General features: G+C 49.7%; 1 protein-coding gene across 1 annotated transcript in view; it reads right to left on the bottom strand.

Moving 5' to 3' along the window:
• Positions 1-26,514, bottom strand: part of RRP12 (ribosomal RNA processing 12 homolog) — a 210,120-nt gene that overhangs the window by 48,487 nt on the left and 135,119 nt on the right. Inside the window, exons 19-23 of the mRNA XM_063962348.1 lie at positions 8,734-8,801; positions 7,975-8,068; positions 7,609-7,767; positions 7,019-7,099; positions 6,148-6,253 (exon numbers count right to left, since the gene is read on the bottom strand). Of these exons, the coding sequence (XP_063818418.1) occupies positions 6,148-6,253; positions 7,019-7,099; positions 7,609-7,767; positions 7,975-8,068; positions 8,734-8,801 (508 nt within the window). The remainder of the gene's footprint in view (positions 1-6,147; positions 6,254-7,018; positions 7,100-7,608; positions 7,768-7,974; positions 8,069-8,733; positions 8,802-26,514) is intronic.

Raw genomic sequence — 26,514 nt, 5'->3', positions numbered from 1 at the left:
TGCCCTGTCCGAATGGAAAATCAGATATGGGCTTTTGTAAGATAAAGCTGCCAATTCTGACACTCTCCTGGCAGAAGCCAGGGCTAGAAGCATGGTCACTTTCCATGTGAGATATTTCAAATCCACCTTTTTTAGTGGTTCAAACCAATGAGATTTTAGGAAGTCCAAAACCACATTTAGATCCCACGGTGCCACTGGAGGCACCACAGGAGGCTGTATATGCAGCACTCCCTTAACAAAGGTCTGGACTTCAGGGACTGAAGCCAATTCTTTTTGAAAGAAAATCGACAGGACCGAAATTTGAACCTTAATAGATCCCAATTTGAGACCCATTGACAATCCTGATTGCAGGAAATGCAGGAATCGACCCAGTTGAAATTCCTCCGTCGGAGCACTCCGATCTTCGCACCACGCAACATATTTTCGCCAAATTCGGTGATAATGTTGCACGGTTACTTCCTTCCTTGCTTTAATCAAAGTAGGAATGACTTCTTCCGGCATGCCTCTTTCCTTTAGGATCCGGCGTTCAACCGCCATGCCGTCAAACGCAGCCGCGGTAAGTCTTGAAACAGACAGGGACCCTGCTGAAGCAAGTCCCTCCTTAGAGGTAGAGGCCACGGATCTTCCGTGATCATCTCTTGAAGTTCCGGGTACCAAGTCCTCCTTGGCCAATCCGGAACCACTAGTATCGTTCTTACGCCTCTTTGCCGTATAATTCTCAATACTTTTGGTATGAGAGGCAGAGGAGGAAACACATACACCGACTGGTACACCCAAGGCGTTACCAGCGCGTCCACAGCTATTGCCTGCGGATCTCTTGACCTGGCGCAATACCTGTCCAGTTTTTTGTTGAGGCGAGACGCCATCATGTCCACCATTGGTCTTTCCCAACGGGTTACCAGCAAGTGGAAGACTTCTGGATGAAGTCCCCACTCTCCCGGGTGAAGATCGTGTCTGCTGAGGAAGTCTGCTTCCCAGTTGTCCACTCCCGGGATGAACACTGCTGACAGTGCTATCACATGATTCTCTGCCCAGCGAAGAATCCTTGCAGCTTCTGCCATTGCCCTCCTGCTTCTTGTGCCGCCCTGTCTGTTCACATGGGCGACTGCCGTGATGTTGTCCGACTGGATCAATACCGGTTTTCCCTGAAGCAGAGGTTCTGCCTGGTTTAGAGCATTGTATATTGCTCTTAGTTCCAGAATGTTTATGTGAAGAGACGTTTCCAGGCTCGTCCATACTCCCTGGAAGTTTCTTCCTTGTGTGACTGCTCCCCAGCCTCTCAGGCTGGCGTCCGTGGTCACCAGGATCCAATCCTGTATGCCGAATCTGCGGCCCTCCAATAGAAGAGGACTCTGCAACCACCACAGAAGAGACACCCTTGTCCTTGGAGACAGGGTTATCCGTAGGTGCATCTGAAGATGCGACCCTGACCATTTGTCCAACAGATCCCTTTGGAAAATTCTTGCGTGGAATCTGCCGAATGGAATCGCTTCGTAAGAAGCCACCATTTTTCCCAGGACTCTTGTGCATTGATGTACAGACACCTTTCCTGGTTTTAGGAGGTTCCTGACAAGCTCGGATAACTCCTTGGCTTTTTCCTCCGGGAGAAAAACCTTTTTCTGAACCGTGTCCAGAATCATCCCTAGGAACAGCAGACGAGTTGTCGGCATTAACTGGGATTTTGGAATATTCAGAATCCACCCGTGCTGTTTTAGCACTTCTTGAGACAGTGCTAATCCCATCTCTAGCTGTTCTCTGGACCTCGCCCTTATTAGGAGATCGTCCAAGTATGGGATAATTAATACGCCTTTTCTTCGAAGAAGAATCATCATCTCGGCCATTACCTTTGTAAAGATCCGAGGTGCCGTGGACAATCCGAACGGCAGCGTCTGAAACTGATAGTGACAGTTTTGTACAACGAACCTGAGGTACCCCTGGTGTGAGGGGTAAATTGGAACGTGGAGATACGCATCCTTGATGTCCAAGGATACCATAAAGTCCCCCTCTTCCAGGTTCGCTATCACTGCTCTGAGTGACTCCATTTTGAACTTGAACTTCTTTATGTACAGGTTCAAGGACTTCAGATTTAGAATAGGCCTTACCGAGCCATCCGGCTTCGGTACCACAAAAAGAGTGGAATAATACCCCTTCCCTTGTTGCAGAAGAGGTACCTTGACTATCACCTGCTGAGAGTACAGCTTGTGAATGGCTTCCAACACCGTCTCCCTTTCGGAGGGGGACGTTGGTAAAGCAGACCTCAGGAAACGGCGAGGTGGATCTGTCTCTAATTCCAACCTGTATCCCTGAGATATTATCTGCAGGATCCAGGGATCTACTTGCGAGTGAGCCCACTGCGCGCTGTAATTTTTGAGACGACCGCCCACCGTCCCCGAGTCCGCTTGAGAAGCCCCAGCGTCATGCTGAGGCTTTTGTAGAAGCCGGGGAGGGCTTCTGATCCTGGGAAGGAGCTGCGTGTTGCTGTCTCTTCCCTCGACCTTTGCCTCGTGGCAAATATGAATAGCCCTTTGCTCTCTTATTTTTAAAGGAACGAAAGGGCTGCGGTTGAAAAGTCGGTGCCTTTTTCTGTTGGGGAGTGACTTGAGGTAGAAAGGTGGATTTCCCGGCTGTAGCCGTGGCCACCAAATCTGATAGACCGACTCCAAATAACTCCTCCCCCTTATACGGCAAAACTTCCATATGCCGTTTTGAATCCGCATCGCCTGTCCACTGTCGCGTCCATAAAGCTCTTCTGGCCGAAATGGACATAGCACTTACCCGTGATGCCAGTGTGCATATATCCCTCTGTGCATCACGCATATAAAGAAATGCATCCTTTATTTGTTCTAACGACAGTAAAATATTGTCCCTGTCCAGGGTATCAATATTTTCAATCAGGGATTCTGACCAAACTACCCCCGCACTGCCCATCCAGGCAGTTGCTACAGCTGGTCGTAGTATAACACCTGCATGTGTGTATATACTTTTTTGGATATTTTCCATCCTCCTATCTGATGGATCTTTAAGTGCGGCCGTCTCAGGAGAGGGTAACGCCACTTGTTTAGATAAGCGTGTTAGCGCCTTGTCCACCCTAGGAGGTGTTTCCCAGCGCTCCCTAACCTCTGGCGGGAAAGGGTATAATGCCAATAATTTCTTTGAAATTATCAGCTTTTTATCAGGGGCAACCCACGCTTCATTACACACGTCATTTAGTTCTTCTGATTCAGGAAAAACTATAGGTAGTTTTTTCATACCCCACATAATACCCTGTTTAGTGGTACCTGTAGTATCAGCTAAATGTAACGCCTCCTTCATTGCCAAAATCATATAACGTGTGGCCCTACTGGAAAATACGGTTGATTCGTCACCGTCACCACTGGAGTCATCGCCTGTGTCTGGGTCTGTGTCGACCGACTGAGGCAAAGGGCGTTTCACAGCCCCTGACGGTGTTTGAGTCGCCTGGACAGGCACTAATTGATTGTCCGGCCGTCTCATGTCGTCAAACGACTGCTTTAGCGTGTTGACACTATCCCGTAGTTCCATAAATAAAGGCATCCATTCTGGTGTCGACCCCCTAGGAGGTGACATCCCCATATTTGGCAATTGCTCCGCCTCCACACCAATATCGTCCTCATACATGTCGACACACACGTACCGACACACAGCAGACACACAGGGAATGCTCCTAATGAAGACAGGACCCACTAGCCCTTTGGGGAGACAGAGGGAGAGTTTGCCAGCACACACCAAAAGCGCTATATATATATCAGGGATAGCCTTATAATAAGTGCTCCCCTATAGCTGCTTTGTTATATAAAAATATCGCCATAAATTTGCCCCCCCTCTCTGTTTTACCCTGTTTCTGTAGTGCAGTGCAGGGGAGAGACCTGGGAGCCGTCCTGACCAGCGGAGCTGTGAGAGGAAATGGCGCCGTGTGCTGAGGAGATAGGCCCCGCCCCTTTTCCGGCGGGCTCGTCTCCCGCTATTTTGAGAAATCAGGCAGGGGTTAAATATCTCCATATAGCCTCTAGGGCTATATGTGAGGTATTTTTAGCCTTTATAGGTACTCATTTGCCTCCCAGGGCGCCCCCCTCCCAGCGCCCTGCACCCTCAGTGACTGCCGTGTGAAGTGTGCTGAGAGGAAAATGGCGCACAGCTGCAGTGCTGTGCGCTACCTTTAGAAGACTGCAGGAGTCTTCAGCCGCCGATTCTGGACCTCTTCTGTCTTCAGCATCTGCAAGGGGGCCGGCGGCGCGGCTCCGGTGACCATCCAGGCTGTACCTGTGATCGTCCCTCTGGAGCTTGATGTCCAGTAGCCAAGAAGCCAATCCATCCTGCACGCAGGTGAGTTGACTCCTTCTCCCCTCAGTCCCTCGCTGCAGTGATCCTGTTGCCAGCAGGAATCACTGTAACATAAAAAACCTAGCTAAACTTTCTCTAAGCAGCTCTTTAGGAGAGCCACCTAGATTGCACCCTTCTCGGCCGGGCACAAAAATCTAACTGGAGTCTGGAGGAGGGTCATAGGGGGAGGAGCCAGTGCACACCACCTGATCGGAAAAGCTTTACTTTTTGTGCCCTGTCTCCTGCGGAGCCGCTATTCCCCATGGTCCTTTCAGGAACCCCAGCATCCACTAGGACGATAGAGAAATTAATGTTTACCCAACAGCGCTGTTTTATGTATCTGCGCCAATTATGTGCCCCCCTCTACTTTAAAACCCTCTGTCACCGTGTGTCAAGCAGGGGAGAGTCCGGGGAGCTTCCTCTCAGTGGTGCTGTGGAGAAAAATGGCGCTGGTGAGTGCTGAGGGAGAAGCCCCGCCCCCTCGGCGGCGGGCTTCTGTCCCGCTCAATTTTTTCAATACATGGCAGGGGCTCTTTATATACATGTACAGTGCCCAGCTGTACATGTATATATACATCTGTGCCATAAGAGGTTTATATTGCTGCCCAGGGCGCGCCCCCACCCCCCACCCCCTGCGCCCTTACAGTGACCGGAGTGTGTGAGGTGAAGGGGAGCAATGGTGCACAGCTGCAGTGCTGTGCGTTACCTCAGTGAAGATCCAAGTGTCTTCTGCCGCCTCAGATGGGTCTTTTCCTCACATACTCACCCGACTTCTTTCTTCCGGCTCTGCGAGGAGGACGGCGGCGCGGCTCTGGGACGGACGACGAGGGTGAGACCTGCGTACCGATCCCTCTGGAGCTAATGGTGTCCAGTAGCCTAAGAAACAGAGCCCTGAACTCAGAGAAGTGGGTCTGTTTCTCTCTCCTCAGTCCCTCGATGCAGGGAGTCTGTTGCCAGCAGGCTCCCTGAAAATAAAAAACCTAACAAAAATGCTTTCTTACAGGAAACTCAGGAGAGCTCCTGAAATGCACCCAGTCTCCACTGGGCACAGTATCAAACTGAGGTCTGGAGGAGGGGCATAGAGGGAGGAGCCAGTGCACACCCAGAGTCAAAGTCTTTCTTAAAGTGCCCATGTCTCCTGCGGAGCCCGTCTATCCCCATGGTACTTACCGAGTCCCAGCATCCTCTAGGACGTTAGAGAAAGAAGTTATAAAAGTGCAAGGTGATAACGCACCAGCCGATCAGCTCCAAGTGTCATTTTTCAAATCTGTAATGACTGGCTGCTGCGTTATCACCTTCCACTTATCACTGCTTTATCCCTTTCTCCAGGTTAATACATCTGCCCCAGTGTGTGGAATTCTTTGGGATTCCATAGCACAGGTGAATATGTATCTTAAAAACATTCCATACTCCGGATAATAGATCTCATACTTGTAGGTACTTTCTTCACAAGTTAAACACATCTTCTGTTGGAAAAAGAAAAAGGACCAAATAGGGGATATTTTAATCTTAAATAGAATTGTGTAATGGTTCTGATTTTTGAGTGCATCCACCATTTTTTTTTGTGATCCACATTCTCCATTTATTTCCGTGGTTCCCAGCTATTTTAGTCTCAAATACTATCTCAGACCACAAAATGGCAGCCTGCACCATGTGGAGATGACGGATACACTTTAATCTTCAAATATATACCTTTAGTGACCATTGTTCATATACTCCTAGGGACCATCCCCAATAACATGGCTTCCTGCAGGAGGAGGCCTACCAGAAAGGTTTAACAGCGTACAAGACCAGGGCGAGGTGTTTTACCTTTCGGATCTGGGTTGATACGCAGGAAGGCGTGTCCTATATCTGCCAGCAACGTATATGCATTCTTCCTCGCCCCAACTGAAGCTTCTTTAGTGCAAATCACCACCTTATACACCAAACATCACAAATAAAAAGTCAGAGACAGGGTTGATGGCTTCTCTTAGGTCCTATAAAACACCCTGACCTCCCCAAATTGGTGAAGCCTAAAATCAGTGAATACGGTATCTCAGAATTCTGATTGCTTCAGCTATTCATCAACCGTGCAGCAAAAACATATGCAACACACATTGCTTCTAGTAGTTCAATGAATGAGTACACAAGGTCACCCTCGAATGGCGTAAGCTATAATGCTAGCGTAATAGAGAATCAATAGTCACCCAAAATGGTATTTCAATATTATCCCACCACCAAATATTAGAACTCTGGGAGTCTGAAGCCTGTTATCTCCATTCCTGCCGCCCAACCAAGAGACCGGCACCGATAATCGGTGTATACTTCTGTGAGGAGAGAGTAATAAGATGGGCTGACTCTGGCCACTGAGGCTCTGCACAGAGGATTTAAGCTCCCAGAAGGGAATACTTTCAATAACAGGGCAGATTAGACATTTTCTATGCGAGGAAATGCTGAAACGGGCAACTGCGTTACGGGCTTTCCCCCAGAGGGGCAGACCATCACACCTTTGTAGATAAAAAGTGCATTCGTCTTTAAACAGGCACACTCACTTTAATAGAATGGTTCCTGAAAGCATGGCCGATAAGCCCAGGTGGATAAATTACCTTGTCAGGAATGTGTAAGTAAATTGAAATCATCACAGAGTTGGGCTAGCTGATCCGTAGGTCTCTAACCACACATGAAAGTGATGGAATCTTACCTCTGGAATAAGACAGGTTATGAATTCTTCATGATCGGCTGTGAGCTGTTTGACGATATGGATCAGGCATTTCAAACGAGGCTGCCAAGAGAGAACAGGCAAAAAAGAGTTCACATTCCCTGCAGAGCATCTCCCTAAGAATCCCTCTGTGACAGGACAAAGAGCGACTTCTGCAAATAATAACTCAGGGAGCAACTCAGAGACAAATCTGACAAGACACGAAGCAGCATGTGTAAGCAACTCATAAAAAATAATAATAATAATAATATTTTATATATATATATATATATATATATATATATATATATATAATATCTATTTCTATAAGCCAGTCCCTGCATACCATGAGACTTGCTCTGCATTCTGTGCCACCAGCTGCCACTGGTGAAGGGACGGTTGCTACAGTGTGTGATCAACATTCCTTGAATTTGTTTGTAATAATTTCCAGACATAACCCAGTCAATGATATATATACGTCCACAAAATCGTTCAGAGTCAAAAGTATCTCCATGTTAGTTCATACACCTTGACAAACCCACAAATACTATACAATGACAATCTGCCTCCTTCCATGACTGGGTTCACCTCACCCGTTTAGCTGGGGATGAAGCACTTTTCAAAGAACCCACAAGAGTTCCCTGCAGCTCCTCCAAGTTTTTGGTCACAAAGTCTACACAGGGAGCCCTCTCCCCGCCGCAGATCTCCTCCAGCACCCTGTACGCCTTCTTCTGCAGACTGTGGTTCTTGTCCTGGGAGAAAGAAAAAAACGGACGCACTTTCAAAGTCTTGCCGATCTCTAATTACATAAGTATTTCCTTTAATGAACAATGAAAAGGCTAGAAATTTATCATCAAACAAACCGCTCAACAGGGAAAAAATAAATAAATCTACGTATTCTACTACTAGGAAAAGAAATTGCCACAGTGAAGGAAAGTCAGCTAAAAGTGGTCACTCACCTCTAGGTACGGCCGAATGGTCTTGTAGATCTTGGTCATTGACGGTTCATCTGCGTAGGGGGCCATTGCCACAATGAGATCCAGCACGGAGAGCCTGCAGGCGAAGTACAGTAACTTACACCATTCATAGACTCCCCCATTCTGAACAAAGCATTGTATGTACGTACAGTATGTATCTGCATACAACGCTATTCTGGTTTTCCACTCACAACCAAGTTCTCACTTGCTCTAGAGCATTTGCCACCTTCTCCTCTGTATAGATTGTGGCCCTGCAGCTTTGTCTGTTTTCTTTTCAAGGGTTATTTAGCTGTCTAGGGACAGTTTGCATGTACTTGTATCACCACACCCTCAGGGACGTGCACAATAAAAGGAGGAGACTCTTTATCCTGTCTTTAGAGTTAGTCCAACTCTCCACCCAGCTCCACCATACTGTAGCATGTAGCATAAAGCGAAGTGGAGAATCTGCGCTGTGTAACTCAACGGCCAAGTATGGCCGCCAGCAGGCAGTGGTCACGCCGTGAAGGAGAAAGGAGCGCCAGGTAACGTAGAATAATGGGCATTAAGATACATTGTGGCTGACATTGCAGCTAATCCTACAAACCAGTTACAGCGGGGGTATATTTCACTCTATGTGCCGTACTTGGAAGGTCATCAATAATAACGACTAAAACTGGACGCCGTGCAGTGAATGCCATTCACATCTGTACACAAAGGCCAGACCAGCGAGGAGACCTCTGATATAGGGAGGAGCTGCATTACCTCATGGCCTCAGACGTCTCCACCTCAGTCAGCTTCACACCGGCTTTCTCCAAGAAACCACTGACCAACTGCAAACGAGACAGACAACTTGTGTGAAACATGAGGCGCACACGACTCAGTCATGTAGCTATGACACCAAATTTTGGTTACACAGCGGCAAAGAATACGCAGATCAGTTTATCCACTCCAGTACTTCATCAATTGTCACCTACCCCACATGACCTCATTTTATTCCATTGATTTTATGTGCGGTTGTGTGTTGTGTATCTTTAGCTTCCATGGAATAGCATTTCCCACTACTACTATGGTTGTCCTCAGCGTTCTAAAGACCCTGGATGTGGCTGACAGGGCACATTCCAGGCGAGAGAGGAGGAATCACTACAGCACTAGATGACCCAAGAAAACAGAGTAGAGCACCTTCTACTAGAGAAACTGCAATACCCATGGCTCATAATGGTATCCGAAGAAATGCGCTGGTAGCCCGTCATGCATGCAGCATGGCCAAGATGCACACAACGAGCTGACTATATAAATCAGAAGATACTTTCAGGCTCTAAGACGACACAGACAAAGAGACAGCCCTACACCAGTGCTGCAAGTAGTCTTTGAAAAACTGTAAAGTTAACCTACCAACAGGAGAAAAGATCAGACAGGAGAGGAAGTGGAGAGAGAAATGTGCATGGTCAGATGCACCAAATACTGTATTATGACCAACTATTTATCTGAAGGCTAACTAAGCACTTAAAAAGACGGACTGATAACACACATTTGAATGAAACATAACCAAAAAGTTCCAATGCAGGGGGGGGGGGGGAAATACAGCTAATTTTTTTTTTTTTTTTCCTTGCAGGGTATATAGTTACTGCTCTTGCATGCAGCCCATATACTGGGCAGCTTTATTTCACACTGTAAATTCAGCTGGGGCCCTCCTCTCCAGCTCTAAATCTCGGTGCAGCACGGTTTTGCCAATGTACAAACGTAATTTATTTTTCTCTTTCATCCACTATGGGACACTGGAACAGCATATACAGTAGGGGTGTGAAGCTTGCAAACGGAGGTGTGGCACAATCTAAAATTAAACATTGTCTGCACAGCCGGCTCCTCCCCCTTCCCACCCCTCAACCATCAGTTTGAAAAATTGTGCTAGGAGGAAAGAAGCACAGAAGGGAGCTCAGCTCCATAAAGAATTATTTATTTTTTCTCGTCATTGATAACTGGCCCAATCCCCCCTACTTAAAAGGAGGGTGCAGGCTTTACAGGAGGTAAAACAGTGCCCAATCCCACCTAAATCAAAGGAGGGTGCAGGCTTTACCTAAAGACATTAGGCTACGTCAACCTAATAAAAAGGGGGACAAGGTCTTCGGAGAGACAAGAATCACAGCTAAAGGGACCTGCATCTCTCTACTGGAAAATCCAAAGCACAGAGTCAGGAAGGGACCTCATTTTAATGTGAGTACTGGTGAAAAAGGAAGAGTATCTTTATAGATATTGCCCTCACCTACACACTGCTGCCTTCCGTCTAATTAACTGATGGCCGGACAAACTAGCAGCACAGCTTCCCCCACCCTCCCTCCTCCCTTCACATGTAACACTGCAGACCACCCGCAGCTGGCAGCCGCTGCATCCCAGCTCCCGGAGTCGCTCTTACAGCGTATACCAAACGACTGAGGTACACTCCCTCCACCGGCACTAAACAAGAAAACATTGCATGAGGAGGAGGGAACATGCAGGTGTCCCCAGCGGCTGGCAGCCACAGCATCCCGCCTCCTGGCACCGCTCTTATAGCAAGTACCAAGAGGGCTAAGGTGCGTTTACAACACGTTCCCTCCCTCCACGATACAGATCAGCACACGTTTGGCGGAGACGGTGGGAGGATAGTGGGAGACGCGGCAGGGGACCTGGCTTAGCCGCGCCGGGCGGTACATCATCAGTTAGGAGGGCAGGAGACCCAGAAACGGACGCTGCTGTAGTGATGAAACAAGCGGCTCAGTGCAGCCTGAGTCCGGTATACAGAGGGACCCCGGTTTCACAATATATAGGGTTTATGAGTGCTGGGGGATCTTCACGAGGTGTACAAAAATTTTCAATGGCGGCCATGTTTTAAATATTTAAAAGGCGCCAAAAGGCTTAATAGAAAAGATACGCCCCCATCAGTGGAGTCAGGTTTCCTGGCCATTCAGATCAAGGGGAAGGGTTTTATTATAGAGAAATGACTCCCTCTGCTGGTGGCTTGTAGGTTAGGACTCTGATGCAGAGGATTTTCCATGTGTTTTTAATCAGACATATTATTATACTAAACAATTTTCAAGGGATTTCTATTGCAAAGATCCTGTGAAAATAGAGGGAACAACTGGATATCAACCCGACCTCAGAACTGAATCACAGATGGATGTGCGAGGGTTGCAATGAGGCTGTTGTTTAAAATATATAAATATATATTTCTATTTTGTTTCATTTTATTTTTTTTCTCTCAGTGAATCCAGTATACACTTGTTCCCATCATCTGTTACGCTATTCCATTGTCTATTATACAGATGAAATACCCTGCAATGTATTCTGTGGGGGTGCATTTTCAACAGCAAATGCTCATACCAAGAACACTAATATTTCTTACCAGCACGGTAACCCCTATTACCTTTGGCGTCTATCTAATTATACATTTATATATACATAATGCCTCCAACGAACGCTGTGGAACAGGTCCAGCGGAGGAGGGAGCATCAGAGATTTTCACCAAATTCAACTCTATCTGTATCAACAGTTGGTGGTCTTGTGGGTGACAGTTGAATGAGTATTTATATTAAGTAAAATGAATTATCTAATGTTTGACTAGAAGGGAAGAAGATTTCCAGCTGTTTGAAAATACTCTTCAGAGCTCCCTATATTTCTACGGCCTTTCTCCTCCTATTCAAATAGGTGAAAGTCCGGCTGAGTGGTATGTATATGTTTATCTAAGGTAAAAGAACCGCAAGGATTACTTTGGTTGCTCAAGTAAATGAGCACTAAGGTTAACAGCCCTGGGGTGCAAGACAGTTGAGAATGGGCACACAACCAGGGGGCAGTTATCCGTCAGGGTTAACAAAACATTACCCGACATATATTTCAACATTTGAGTATGGGCTGCGAGCCCATCCGAAACTGAGAAATTCATAGTTAGAATTACTCCATCCGCACGGGTATAACAAAAGGACCGTAAACGGTGGTGAGACCCCTTCCTACCCTTGAGGAGGAGTGGAAAAAGGGCTGGCTCTCGTAACGGTGGGCGTACCATTACTGGCGTAAATAACTAGAGGCGGCCAGTAAATGCTTCCAAATTCCCAAATACAATTTTTGTCTAGTGGAGCATATCCGAGAGTTAACCATATATACTTATCAGGCTACTAGAGACGTTAGCATCCCGATATTAGCTATTTCTCTCAATGGTTTCTGTGACTAACAGAATTTCAGATTCCACAGAAGGGGAAAGGATCTCATAACGATGGTGGGTTCACCCCTGCCTAGTCGATTAACGGGGCGTTCTGAATTACTGCAGTCCCGATGAAAAACAAGACCATCTCGAACAGACCTAGGAGGTTCATGTTTCGGTAAAGAGGTTATAGTTACAGGTTTGGAAGCAGAGTTCCCTGAGAGGGGAAGCTTTCCTTGGTCCACAGAATTTCAGATAAGTGGAGAAGAATCATATCTTCTACCTATCGTTTATCATAGAACTATGCCAATAGGCAGTGGAAGTGGCGCTGGTCCATTATTCAACTAGTTTGGTTCTCACTCCCATGCTGAAGAGTCTCGGATAACAGAGACTGTTAAAAATAGATAGTGGTCAGGTCTCTACAGAGACCGGGTCCGAGACGTGACTTGAATCAATAGAGTTGGTCTCCCTACATAAATAATAGATCTCTACAACAGCCCAAGCTGTCATTCAGTTCAAAAGCGAAGGTTTTTCTGACGGCGATTCAGATATCGGTAACCAATACCAGACGATTAGACTGATACTCAGGTAAAGAGATTTTCACCAGTTCTAACGGCCTACAGATTCAAGATGGAATCAACCAAATTTGGTAACTGCAGGCCTAGAACAGGGGAGTTCATGGTGTCCTTCATATCCTGTTTTGAACCCCTTACCAAGCATTCTTATGAAGTATCATTACCAGTTCGGGCCTTCCCATTCGGTGTATCATTAGTCCGAAAATTTCTACAAGGATCAGGGTGATAAAGGTTAGCAAGATGAGACTGTTAGGGGTCACGATCATACCTTATCTAGACGATCTGCTGATCAAGACCACCTCTCAGGGACAGTTGATCAAAGATGCTCAGACGACTCATCAATGTCTCACTCAACAAGGGTGGTTTGTGAATTTCTAGAAATCCAACTTAATGCCAGATCAAAGGATTCAATCGCTAGGTCTCACAGAGAACAAGATCCAGGACATACAGAGACTGGTGGCTCAAGTACTAGAGGCACAGACAGTTTCCCTACACCTATGTGTACAACTTCTCGGGAAGATGGTGCAGTCTTTGGAGGTTCTACAATATGACAGACTTCACTCCCGACCATTCCAGATGAACTTCATTGCTCAGGGAACAGGTTCGCACTGGTTACTATATCACACGGCTTTCACACGGGTCCAAACTTCCCTAATATGGGTGGTCATATACACAAATCTCGCAGCAGGTAAGTGATTCTGCATTTGGAATTGGAGGATCCTCTCAACGGATGCCAGTCTCAGAGGTTGGGGTGCCGTCCTAGAAGAAAATCAGTTTCAGAACTGATGGACTTCACAAGAGAGCAGTCTACCCATACACATGCTCGAGCGGAGCGCAGTTATAATGCAATTTCTCTTAGTGGAGACCTTGTGATGGGTCAACCCTTGAGGATGAAGCTGGACAATGTTACAACGACAGCATACATAAACCATCAAGAAGGAACAAAGAGCAAGTGGGCATTGAAAGTAGCCACAAAATTCTTGTGAGCAGAAAGGCGCAACATCATTCTTTTGGTATAGTTCATTCCAGGAGTGGCAAACTGGGAAGTAGATTATCTCAGTCAAAGAACATTCATCCAGGATTCGAGATGGTGGTAGGGAGATGAGACCTACCTCAAGTAGCCCTAATGGCCTCTCGAAACAACCATCAGCTGCCCAGGTTTGTGGCCAGCACGAGAGATCCAGCAGTGGACGGAGTGGACATATTGACACTTCCTTGGTCTTACAGAAGTGTTTATAATTTTCCACCATTTCCACTCATACCCAGAGTACTAAAGAACGCCAAATGGAAAAGAGTGTGAGCAATTCTCATTGCACCACACTGTTCCCACAAGAGTTGGTACTCGGATTGGAGGAAGCTACTGGCGAAAGAACCCTGGAGGCTACCTTTCAGAGAGAAGTCCTGCTATCACAGGGGCCGTTCCTCCTCCCAAACCTGAACAGTTTGCGTTTACCTGCGTGGCTATTGAGACTCGGATCTTGAGAAGGAGAGGAATACCAAAAGCGTCTATCCCTACAATGATCGCAGCTAGGAAGCCGGTCACGGCCGTGCACTATTACAGAATATAGAAGAAAACATGGACTGGTGTCAGGAACGGGGGTTGGATTCCAGGAGATTCCACCTGTCTAGGCTTTTACGTTTTCTCCAGGCCGTTTTACATGGAGACCTACGTTTAGGCTCCTTGAAGGTTCAGATTTTGTCTCTCTCCATCCTTCTTTTCAACAGCGCTTAGCATCTTTACAGGAGGTTCAGACTTTCTTACGGGAAGTTCTAAAGATACAACCTCCTTTTCCATCCTCCCACTGCGCCGTGGGTCCTAAATTTGGTGTTGGAATATTTCAATTCAACAACCTTTTGAGCCAGTAGAGAGAGCAGAATTGAGATCTCTCTCGAGGAAAGTCACGCTGTTACTTGCCTTAGTTTCGGCCAGACGGGTTTCTGATTTGGAAGCCTTATTGTGTAAGAGTCCCTTTTCTGATTTTCCAAGAAGATAGGGCAGAACTCGTACGAGGGCAGTTTCTCCCACAGGTAGTTTTGAGGTTTCACGTAAACCAGCCAATTGTGGTTCCATCTATTCAAGGAATTGCAGATGGGAAAATGTCTTTGGCCCTTGTAAGAGCTCTACGGATATACGTGCAAGTTACATTAGCCTTCAGACAGTAGGACCATTTGTTTGTCATTTATGATGGTTCAAAGAAGAGTTGGGCAGCATATAAACAAACTCTGGCCAGATGGATTCGGCTTATCATTATGCAATAATTATCCTGTGGTAAACGGTTTTCGGTTCAGGTTGGTGCCCATACCTCCAGATCAGTGGGTACCTCATGGGCGGCAGCCAGAGGTGCATGCTACTACTCAACGTTACAGAGCGGCAACGTGGTGATCAGCACACACGTTAGCCAGGTTTTGCAGGTTCGATACTTTTGCGTCAAGAGTTTTAAAGTTTGGACGTCTAGTTTTGCAGACCTCCGACAGCACTCCCACCCTTGGGAGTAACTTTGGGACGTCCCCTACTGTAAATGCTGTTCCAGTGTCCCCTAGTGGATGAAAGAGAAACGAGGATTTTGGTACTTACCGATAAATCCATTTCTCTGAATCCACTCGGGGACACTGGACGCCCGCCTCGGTGCTGTCAGCCTGCTGTGTTAAATGTTCTTGTTAAAACAGTTCGTGTAAACAGCGTTAGTTTTCTGTTAACAGAGTTTCTTGGATGCTGTTTGATTTGTTGTACGGTGGGCTCCTCGCCACTGGTTTGTAGTCTCATGTCCTATTCTCTCTGTCAAATTTTCCAAACTGAGGGTTGAGGGGCGTGAAGGGGGAGGAGCCGGCTGTGCAGACAATGTTTAATTTTAGATTGTGCCACACCTCCGGTTGCAAGCTTAACACCCCTACTGTATATGCTGTTCCAGTGTCCCCGAGTGGATTCAGAGAAATTGATTTATCGGTAAGTACCAAAATCCTCATTTTTGTTGCGCTTTGCTTTTAACACTGAATAATCCGCAGACTGTCTCAGAGTGTCACCAGGTTAAAAAAAGGAATCGGACACGAATAAAAGCAAGGTCTAGTACAACAGCCACAGGGGATGCGGTCTGAAGATAGACACTGTCTAGGTCGACCACTATAGGTCGACAGTCACTAGGTCGACAGGGTTGGAAGGTCAACAGGGTTTCTAGGGCAACAGGTCGACATTAGTATTTTTATTTATTTTTTATTTATTTTTTTAACTTTTTCATACTTAACGATCCACGTGGACTACGATTGGAATGGTAATCTGATTCGATTTAAAGATCCACACCCCAGCCACAGACCTACACGGCCATTGGTGTTTATATTTCATTACAGAGCAAACAAAGCCTCTGAGACAGAAAGACCGACAGGGCGAGAGCGCGAGCGACAGGGCGAGAGAGAGAGCGACAGGGCGAGAGAGAGAGGCAGGCAGAGAGAGCGACAGGCAGGCAGAGAGAGCGACAGACAGGCAGAGAGAGAGGCAGGCAGAGAGAGCGGCAGGCAGAGAGAGCGGGAGAGAGACAGGCAGAGAGAGAGACAGGCAGAGAGAGAGACAGGCAGAGAGAGAGACAGGCAGAGAGAGAGACAGGCAGAGAGAGAGACAGGCAGAGAGAGAGACAGGCAGAGAGAGAGAGGCAGGCAGAGAGACAGGCAGAGAGAGAGAGGCAGGCAGAGAGAGAGAGGCAGGCAGAGAGAGAGGCAGAGACAGACAGGCAGAGAGGCAGAGACAGACAGGCAGAGAGACAGACAGACAGGCAGAGAGACAGAGAGAGAGAGAGAGAGAGAGACACACACAGAGGCAGACAGAGCGAGAGGCAGGCAGACAGAGCGAGAGGCAGGCAGACAGAGCGAGAGGCAGGCAGACAGAGCGAGAGGCAGGCAGACAGAGCGAGAGGCAGGCAGACAGAGCGAGAGGCAGGCAGACAGAGCGAGAGGCAGGCAGACAGAGCGAGAGGCAGGCAGACAGAGCGAGAGGCAGGCAGACAGAGCGAGGCAGGCAGACAGAGCGAGGCAGGCAGACAGAGCGAGGCAGGCAGACAGAGCGAGGCAGGCAGACAGAGCGAGGCAGGCAGACAGAGCGAGGCAGGCAGACAGAGCGAGGCAGGCAAACAGAGAGAGGCAGGCAGGCAGACAGAGAGGCAGGCCGAGAGAGAGAGAGGCAGGCCGGCAGAGAGAGAGGCAGGCAGAGAGGCAGGCAGACAGAGAGGCAGGCAGACAGAGAGGCAGAGAGAGAGAGAGAGAGAGAGAGAGGCAGACAGAGAGAGAGAGAGAGAGGCAGGCAGACAGAGAGAGAGAGAGGCAGACAGACAGAGAGAGAGACGGACAGACAGGCAGGCAGAGACAGGCAGGCAGAGACAGACAGGCAGGCAGAGACAGGCAGGCAGGCAGAGACAGACAGACAGGCAGGCAGAGACAGACAGGCAGACAGACAGGCAGGCAGAGAGAGACAGGCAGGCAGAGAGAGACAGAGACAGACAGGCGCAGAGAGAGACAGAGACAGACAGGCAGACAGAGAGAGAGAGAGAGACACAGGCAGAGAGAGAGAGACAGACAGGCAGGCAGAGAGAGAGACAGGCAGAGAGACAGGCAGGCAGAGAAAGAGAGAGACAGACAGGCAGGCAGAGAAGAGAGAGGCAGGGGCAGGCAGGGCGAGAGAGAGAGGCAGAGAGCAAGAGAGAGGCAGGCAGAGAGCGACAGAGCGAGAGAGAGGCAGGCAGAGCGAGAGGCAGGCAGGCAGAGCGAGAGGCAGGCAGGCAAGCAGTGCGAGAGGCAGGCAGTGCGAGAGGCAGGCAGGCAGAGCGAGAGGCAGGCAGGCAGAGCGAGAGGCAGGCAGACAGAGAGAGAGAGAGAGAGGCAGGCAGACAGAGAGAGAGGCAGGCAGAGAGAGAGAGGCGGGCAGGCAGAGAGAGAGAGGCGGGCAGGCAGAGAGAGAGAGAGGCGGGCAGGCAGAGAGAGAGAGGCGGACAGACAGAGAGAGAGAGGCGGGCAGACAGAGAGAGAGAGGCGGGCAGGCAGAGAGAGAGGCAGGCAGAGAGAGAGGCAGGCAGAGAGAGAGAGGCAGGCAGAGAGAGAGAGGCAGGCAGAGAGAGAGAGGCAGGCAGAGAGAGAGAGGCAGGCAGAGAGAGAGAGGCAGGCAGAGAGAGAGAGGCAGGCAGAGAGAGAGAGGCAGGCAGACAGACAGAGAGAGAGAGAGAGGCAGACAGACAGGCAGAGACAGACAGACAGGCAGAGACAGACAGGCAGGCAGAGACAGACAGGCAGGCAGAGACAGACAGGCAGGCAGAGACAGACAGGCAGGCAGAGACAGACAGGCAGGCAGAGACAGACAGGCGCAGAGAGAGAGAGAGAGAGAGAGAGAGAGAGAGACAGGCAGACAGAGAGAGAGACAGGCAGAGAGAGAGACAGGCAGAGAGAGAGACACAGGTAGAGAGAGAGACACAGGCAGAGAGCAAAAGAGAGGCAGGCAGAGAGCGACAGAGCGAGAGGCAGGCAGGCAGTGCGAGAGGCAGGCAGTGCGAGAGGCAGGCAGTGCGAGAGGCAGGCAGGCAGAGCGAGAGGCAGGCAGACAGAGAGAGAGAGGCAGGCAGACAGAGAGAGAGAGGCAGACAGAGAGAGAGGCAGGCAGAGAGAGATGCAGGCAGACAGGCAGAGAGAGAGGCAGAGAGAGAGGCAGGCAGAGAGAGAGGCAGAGAGAGAGGCAGGCAGAGAGAGGCAGGCAGAGAGAGAGGGGGGCAGGCAGGCAGACAGAGGCAGGCAGACAGAGAGAGGCAGACAGAGAGAGGCAGGCAGAGAGAGAGAGAGGCAGGTAGACAGAGAGAGAGAGGCAGGCAGACAGAGAGAGAGAGGCAGGCAGACAGAGAGGCAGACAGACAGGCAGAGAGAGAAGCAGAGAGAGAGGCAGGCAGAGAGAGGCAGGCAGAGAGAGGCAGGCAGAGAGAGAGGGGGGCAGGCAGACAGAGGCAGGCAGACAGACAGGCAGGCAGAGAGAGGCAGGCAGGCAGAGAGAGAGGCAGGCAGACAGGCAGAGAGAGAGGCAGAGAGGCAGAGAGAGAGGCAGGCAGAGAGAGGCAGGCAGAGAGAGAGGGGGGCAGGCAGGCAGACAGAGGCAGGCAGGCAGAGACAGGCAGGCAGGCAGAGAGGCAGGCAGAGAGAGAGGCAGGCAGGCAGAGAGGCAGGCAGGCAGGCAGAGAGGCAGAGAGAGAGGCAGGCAGAGAGGCAGAGAGAGAGGCAGAGAGAGAGAGAGAGAGAGAGGGAGAGAGAGAGAGAGAGAGAGAGAGGCAGGCAGGCAGAGAGAGAGAGAGAGAGAGGCAGGCAGACAGAGAGAGAGAGGCAGGCAGACAGAGAGAGAGAGAGAGAGAGAGACAGGCAGGCAGACAGACAGGCAGGCAGAGACAGGCAGAGACAGGCAGGCAGAGACAGACAGGCAGGCAGAGACAGACAGGCAGAGACAGGCAGGCAGAGACAGGCAGAGAGAGAGAGACAGGCAGAGAGAGAGAGACAGGCAGAGAGAGAGACAGGCAGGCAGAGAGACAGGCAGGCAGAGAAGAGAGAGGCAGGGGCAGGCAGGGCGAGAGAGAGAGGCAGGCAGAGACCAAGAGAGAGGCAGGCAGAGAGCGACAGAGCGAGAGAGAGGCAGGCAGAGCGAGAGGCAGGCAGGCAGTGCGAGAGACAGGCAGGCAGTGCGAGAGGCAGGCAGTGCGAGAGTCAGGCAGGCAGAGCGAGAGTCAGGCAGGCAGAGCGAGAGAGAGAGAGAGAGAGAGAGAGAGAGAGGCAGGCAGAGAGAGAGAGGCAGGCAGGCAGAGAGAGAGAGGCAGGCAGGCAGAGAGAGAGAGGCAGGCAGGCAGAGAGAGAGAGAGAGAGAGAGAGAGAGAGGCAGGCAGACAGAGAGAGAGAGAGAGAGAGAGAGAGAGGCAGGCAGACAGAGAGAGAGAGGCAGGCAGACAGAGAGAGAGAGAGGCAGGCAGACAGAGAGAGAGAGAGGCAGGCAGACAGAGAGAGAGAGAGGCAGGCAGACAGAGAGAGAGAGAGGCAGGCAGACAGAGAGAGAGAGAGGCAGGCAGACAGAGAGAGAGAGAGGCAGGCAGACAGAGAGAGAGAGAGGCAGGCAGACAGAGAGAGAGAGAGGCAGGCAGACAGAGAGAGAGAGAGGCAGGCAGACAGAGAGAGAGAGAGGCAGGCAGACAGAGAGAGAGAGAGGCAGGCAGACAGAGAGAGAGAGAGGCAGGCAGACAGAGAGAGAGAGAGGCAGGCAGACAGAGAGAGAGAGAGGCAGGCAGAGAGAGAGAGAGGCAGGCAGACAGAGAGCGAGAGGCAGGCAGACAGAGAGAGAGAGGCAGGCAGACAGAGAGAGAGAGAGGCAGGCAGACAGAGAGAGAGAGAGGCAGACAGAGAGAGAGAGAGAGAGAGGCAGACAGAGAGAGAGAGGCAGGCAGACAGAGAGAGAGGCGGGCAGACAGAGAGAGAGGCAGGCAGACAGAGAGAGAGGCAGGCAGACAGAGAGAGAGGCAGGCAGACAGAGAGAGAGAGGCAGGCAGACAGAGAGAGAGAGGCAGGCAGACAGAGAGAGAGAGGCAGGCAGACAGAGAGAGAGGCAGGCAAACAGAGAGAGAGAGGCAGGCAGACAGAGAGAGAGAGGCAGGCAGACAGAGAGAGAGGCAGGCAGACAGACAGAGAGAGGCAGACAGAGAGAGAGAGAGAGAGAGAGAGAGAGAGAGGCAGGCAGACAGACAGAGAGAGGCAGAGAGAGAGGCAGGCAGACAGACAGAGAGAGAGGCAGGCAGAGAGAGAGGGGGCAGGCAGGCAGACAGAGAGAGAGGCAGGCAGACAGAGAGAGAGAGGCAGAGAGAGAGGCAGGCAGAGAGAGAGGGGGGCAGGCAGGCAGACAGAGAGGGAGGCAGGCAGACAGACAGACAGAGAGAGAGGCAGACAGACAGAGAGAGAGGCAGGCAGAGAGAGAGAGGGGGCAGGCAGGCAGAGAGAGAGAGGGGGCAGGCAGGCAGAGAGAGGGGGCAGGCAGGCAGAGAGAGGGGGCAGGCAGGCAGGCAGAGAGAGGGGGGGGCAGGCAGGCAGAGAGAGGGGGGGGCAGGCAGAGAGAGAGAGGGGGGCAGGCAGAGAGAGAGAGGGGGGCAGGCAGAGAGAGAGAGGGGGGCAGGCAGAGAGAGAGAGGGGGGCAGGCAGAGAGAGAGAGGGGGGCAGGCAGAGAGAGGGGGGCAGGCAGAGAGAGAGAGGGGGGCAGGCAGAGAGAGGGGGGCAGGCAGAGAGAGAGAGGGGGCAGGCAGAGAGAGAGAGGGGGGGGCAGGCAGAGAGAGGGGGGGGCAGGCAGAGAGGGGGGGGGGCAGGCAGAGAGAGAGGGGCAGGCAGAGAGAGAGGGGCAGGCAGAGAGAGAGGGGGGCAGGCAGGGAGAGAGAGAGGGGGCAGGCAGAGAGAGAGAGAGGGGGCAGGCAGAGAGAGGGGGCAGGCAGAGAGAGAGAGGGGGGCAGGCAGAGAGAGAGAGAGGGGGCAGGCAGAGAGAGAGAGGGGGCAGGCAGAGAGAGAGAGGGGGGCAGGCAGAGAGAGGGGGGGCAGGCAGAGAGAGAGAGAGAGAGAGAGAGAGGGGGGGGGCAGAGAGAGAGAGAGAGGGGGGGGGCAGAGAGAGAGAGAGGGGGGGCAGGCAGAGAGAGAGGGGGACAGGCAGAGAGAGAGAGGGGCAGGCAGGGAGAGACAGAGAGAGAGAGAGAGAGAGAGAGAGAGAGAGAGAGAGAGAGAGAGAGAGGGGGGGGGGCAGGCAGAGAGAGAGGGGGGTGGGCAGGCAGAGAGAGAGAGGGGGCAGGCAGAGAGAGAGAGGGGGCAGGCAGAGAGAGAGAGAGAGAGAGAGAGAGAGAGACAGGCAGAGAGAGAGAGACAGGCAGAGAGAGAGAGACAGGCAGAGAGAGACAGGCAGAGAGAGGCAGAGAAAATAGGATTTTGGTACTTACCAGGTAAATCCTTTTCTTTGAATCCATAGGGGGCACTGGAGTACTCTTGGGATTTGGACGTGCGTAGCAGGAAATGGCACATATTTAAATATTTAAATTAGAAACTGGCCATCCCCTCCATAATCCCACAGAGCCTTCAGTATTTTTACTGGGCCGAACAGGAGTGATAGCGAGGATGAACCATAGAGAATTACATATAACATTATATGAACCTATAACATTATAATATAATGGTCAACCCTAAAGTTGACACATAACGAAGCTGATAACAATCAGTTGATACCATAACATCGAATGCATTGGTGATAAAGTGTTACCATAAGATCCACAGACCTTACCTCAAGACAGGTAAACTGCTCTGGGTGGGCGTCCAGTGCCCCCTATGGATTCAAAGAAAAGGATTTACCTGGTAAGTACCAAAATCCTATTTTCTTTTTCATCCACTAGGGGTCACTGGAGTACTCTTGGGACGTACCAAAGTTTCCCGTTGGGTGGGAGAGCTGTTTGGCACCTGTAACACTACACGGCCAAAGCTAAACGCTGATGCCGCAAACGTAGCCAACCTGTAAAAGCGCACAAACGTGTGCACTGATGGTCATGCACTGATGACCATGTAAGCAGCTCGTCTACGCTGTTTCGTAGAAACTCCACGACCTGCTGCTTCTGACGTTCCCAAAGAACGTATGGAATGGTCTGGCACTGATGACCATGTAAGCAGCTCGTCTACGCTGTTTCGTAGAAACTCCACGACTTGCTGCTTCTGACGTTCCCAAAGAACGTATGGAATGGTCTGACACTGATGTAGGCGGTTGAAGCCCGCTTATGACGTTCACTAGAACGTTTGGAATGGTCTGACCCTGATGTAGGCGTTGTAGCCTATTATGAAGCTCAGCCTGACGTATGACATAAGGACTGCTTGGAAGCTTGTAAAGCCATCTTCACTACATTAAAGAGAACAATGTGTCTGTTCTACGTACAATTGTTTGGGTTACATAAACGCGTAGTACGCGTACCACATTCAAAGTAACTTAAGTTCTTGAACAGATTGATAACCGAGGAACTACATTAATTAATTGATGCGTGACATTATACGATCTTTGACTGGAACACGGAATTTGTGCGAAGTTCCACTCTATGACCATAAAACACCAGATTTGGGGCCTTGTCATGCAAGCCACCCTATGTTACAACACGCCTTGCTGAGAGGCTAAGGCTAAGAAAAAAGTGTTTACCAATTGATAAACGTAACATCGACTTGTTGTAAGAATTCAACAAATGAAGACTGTAAATAAAAAACCTAAAACCAGATCACGTTCCATGGCGCTGTATGTGGTATAAATGGAGGTCGTCTGAGGACACCGTGCAGGAAAGTGTGTACAATCGGCAAAGGAGCCAAACACCTTTGCAGGTAAATTGACATGCAAAGACCTGCACCTTGAGTGTAGAATATAATCCTTCACCAAACCCAGTCTGTAAAAATATTAAAAGACGGGATAACTTGAAAATGATGTTGGAAACTTCTGAGCGTCATACCAACCTATAGAGGCACGCTAAACCTTGTGATAATGAGCTGCCGTACTGGCTTCCCAGGCCCTAACATGGTTTGTATACCAGATTCTGGAATGCCATCCGTTCTTGAGAGTGCTTGGAACAGCCACCCCGTCAAACGCTGCCGCGCTAAATCGGGGTAAAAGAACTGACCCTATACAGGTCCGGACGTGGCGAGAGCGGTGAAGGATCAGCTGCGAGTAGTTCGCGGATATCCAAGAATCATGGCCTCCGAGGCCAATGTGACACCACTAGTAAGACTGTCATGGAGTCTTGTATGATCCATGTTAGTACCCGAGGAAGCAGCGTAAACGTTGTAACAGATTCACAACGCTGTACAGACACGCAATCGTGAGAGCATCCACAGCTGCTGCCTTCGGAGCTCCTGTACTGGACACATACTGGGATGGACACATACTTGGATGTTTTAATTTTTTTTTTTTTTTTGCGAGATGCCAATAGATACCCCTGTGGGTAACTCCACTGCTGGACCAACATCTGGAACATTTAAGAATTCAATGCTCAGTGTCCTGGAATAAGCTGCCTTCCAGCTGTTCACTCCCAGAATGAACATCGAGCAACTTGCCGCATGGTCATGCAACTTCGATTCCGTTCTTGATCGGTGATGTATGCGATCGCCGTTGTGTTGTCTGACCGCACTTGGACAGGCTGAGAACGGAGCATGTGGCCCGCTTGCCGCAGCGCGTTTGACCGAAATCTCTGTGATCTGTGAAGTTGATCATTTGGGACCCAGGTCCCCAACCTCTGAGACTCGCGTTCATATTTAGAATTATCCAATTCCAGACGCCGAACATTGTCCCTGCGGTAAAATTATGTACTTGGAGCCACTAGAGTAGTGAAACTCTGGCCCTTAGAGACAACCGTACTATTTGATGATCTTGTAGGAGCATGCAAGAACTTCCAGGTGAAAATGACCTGAGTGACTCCTTGCGAAGTAGATTGCGTCGAAAGACGTCACTCTCCTTTCCAATAGGCAAAAGGCCAAACGGATCAAGACTGTCCGTGGCTTGCGTACGAACTGTACGTGATGACGAACAGTTTGTATGGTATGTTCAGGCAGTTAAATCCGTGTTATCACGGAACTATCCCGAAGCAAGAGTCCGATGTTACGGAATGAGGCTTGATATCTCTAGGTTAACAATCTAACCGTGCTGAACGACGCCATTGTACGTTAGTAAGGGCCGTTGCATGACGAAGTTTTGAGACGGAGCTTTAATGAGCAGATCTGCAAAACACGGAACTGTTATCACTTCCAGGGATGAGCTATCACGATAGCCATGACTTGTGACAACCCTAGGCGCCATACGAAGCCAAACGGTAGCGCTTGAAAGCGAGAATGGTTTACTGCAAACTTAAGTAGGCCTGATGCGTCTAAATACTTATTCTTGTTGAAATCCAGAATCACTGTGGATTTCAACATGTAGTCACCAACTGCAGGTATTCATGAATGTGTAGTATAAGCGACGCCCTGATTGACGTGAAGAGTCAGTATCGGACTGACAGATTCAGCCAGCTTTGGAACTACCCCAAACTGGAATAATGACCGTGACTCTGTTGTTGACTGCAGTCAAAGTGCTCAATCTACTAGAGCTTGTATGGCGGTGTGCAGAACTGCGATTTTATCCTCTGACCCAGGCAGACACGTCTTGCAAATTGCAATGGTGGAAAACAATCAACCTTTGTCTGGTAAACTGCGAACCCAAAATTGCGGATCCCCCAACTGTGGATGCCCACAACTGACGATCGTCGATGGGCTGGAAACACATTCTAGCCCTGTCTTTTCAGTGGCTTGCTGTAAACGCCACTGAAACCCTGGTTAAAGATGCCTGGAAGTAGGTGGCCACACTTTAACCGTATATAGACGACAATCAGACAATTAGAGGTTATCGAAAACCACGGTCACTACCACCTGACCCGCCTGTGGCTGTTTTTGTAGCACGGCCCGAAAGGACCGAGATGTAAAGACTATATCCTGAGTATATTTATTCAGGAATTTGTCCAAGACAGGACGAAACCTGTGGGCTGCGTAAGGTAATGTTTCTATTCTCGTTTAGAAACGGACACGTCCTGTTAAGCACGAAGCGAAAAAACACGTCGTGCCGCACTAGTGAAACTGAAAAGCGAGAACTAACTGGCTGACGTCCACAGAAACTGTACCTAGATATTGAGCAGATTCACAAGTGTGATCAGCGAGAAGCGTAAGGTGTGCTTCTTGTAGGGCAAACGTGAATTGTTTTGCCATGCAACCACTGCTCTGTTAAGCCGAAACCGGGCCCAAACCAGGTTAAACACCCCTACTGCTGTATACTGTAGGACACACTGCGACGGGTATCTCTGAAACCGTCAAATTATAAAACAATAACAACAATTGTTCACAGTCAGTATATACGCCAGCCTCCCCCAACGAGGAACGGCAATAGTGCGTATGTGCAGTCATATTTGTCCGACGGACTCTGCAGCGAAGCTGCTATGTCTTTGACTTATTTTTTATGTACACGGACAAGCAAGTACAGAAGGATAGACCAGTACCGTGACTTATTACCACGTAAATAAAGTGTGTATAAATCTACATTACAGCACACGTGTTCATCTTGTGCTGTACAAAACCAAGAAACTAAAATTCCTAACAACACCCCGGCTCCTCTAGAGGCCGAGTGTTGTAGGGCAGCAACTTCCTGGGAAGAACCAGGAAGTAATGTTAAAATGGTGTCCGGCCATGTGCTTGCTGATTGCAAGATTGCCGATACACCAAGTTCCATATACATAAACATATAGATATATATTAATACATGTATATGCAGATACATATCTGTATACCATCAGTGTGTAAACACAAAAATACATATACATACACATATATATATATATCATATATATATATACATACACAGATACACACCGACAGGTAAGTAACAGAGACTCTGATATTGGCCACAGGCTTAAAATCCTGATTATTTTGCTGCCTAAACGCAGCTTAGTTATTGGGGCCTCCCTGCGGGTTTCCTCCCCCCCTCTCTCTCCTGCAGAAGTATTATTTGCAGGTGCAGCCTTTATTCTGGCTGCCGACTTCCCCCACTTTTTACTGTTCCCCCCCCCTCGTTGTTCAGCAGACGGGAGACGGGGAGTCTTACCACGGCCCTGTGAAGGACTGCACGCCGGAGATTGGTGAGCGGCCGCCAGAGCGGGCAGCGGCAGCAGCTGAGGTCATCTCGGCCGCTCACCCCACCAGAGCCGTAGGGAGGAGGACGGAGCGCGCGGACGCCGGAGAGAC

The sequence above is a fragment of the Pseudophryne corroboree genome, chromosome 3 (assembly GCF_028390025.1).
Source record: "Pseudophryne corroboree isolate aPseCor3 chromosome 3, aPseCor3.hap2, whole genome shotgun sequence".
NCBI lineage: Eukaryota > Metazoa > Chordata > Amphibia > Anura > Myobatrachidae > Pseudophryne > Pseudophryne corroboree.
Note: the sequence above shows the minus strand (reverse complement) of the source record. Positions and strands in the feature narration are given on the sequence as shown.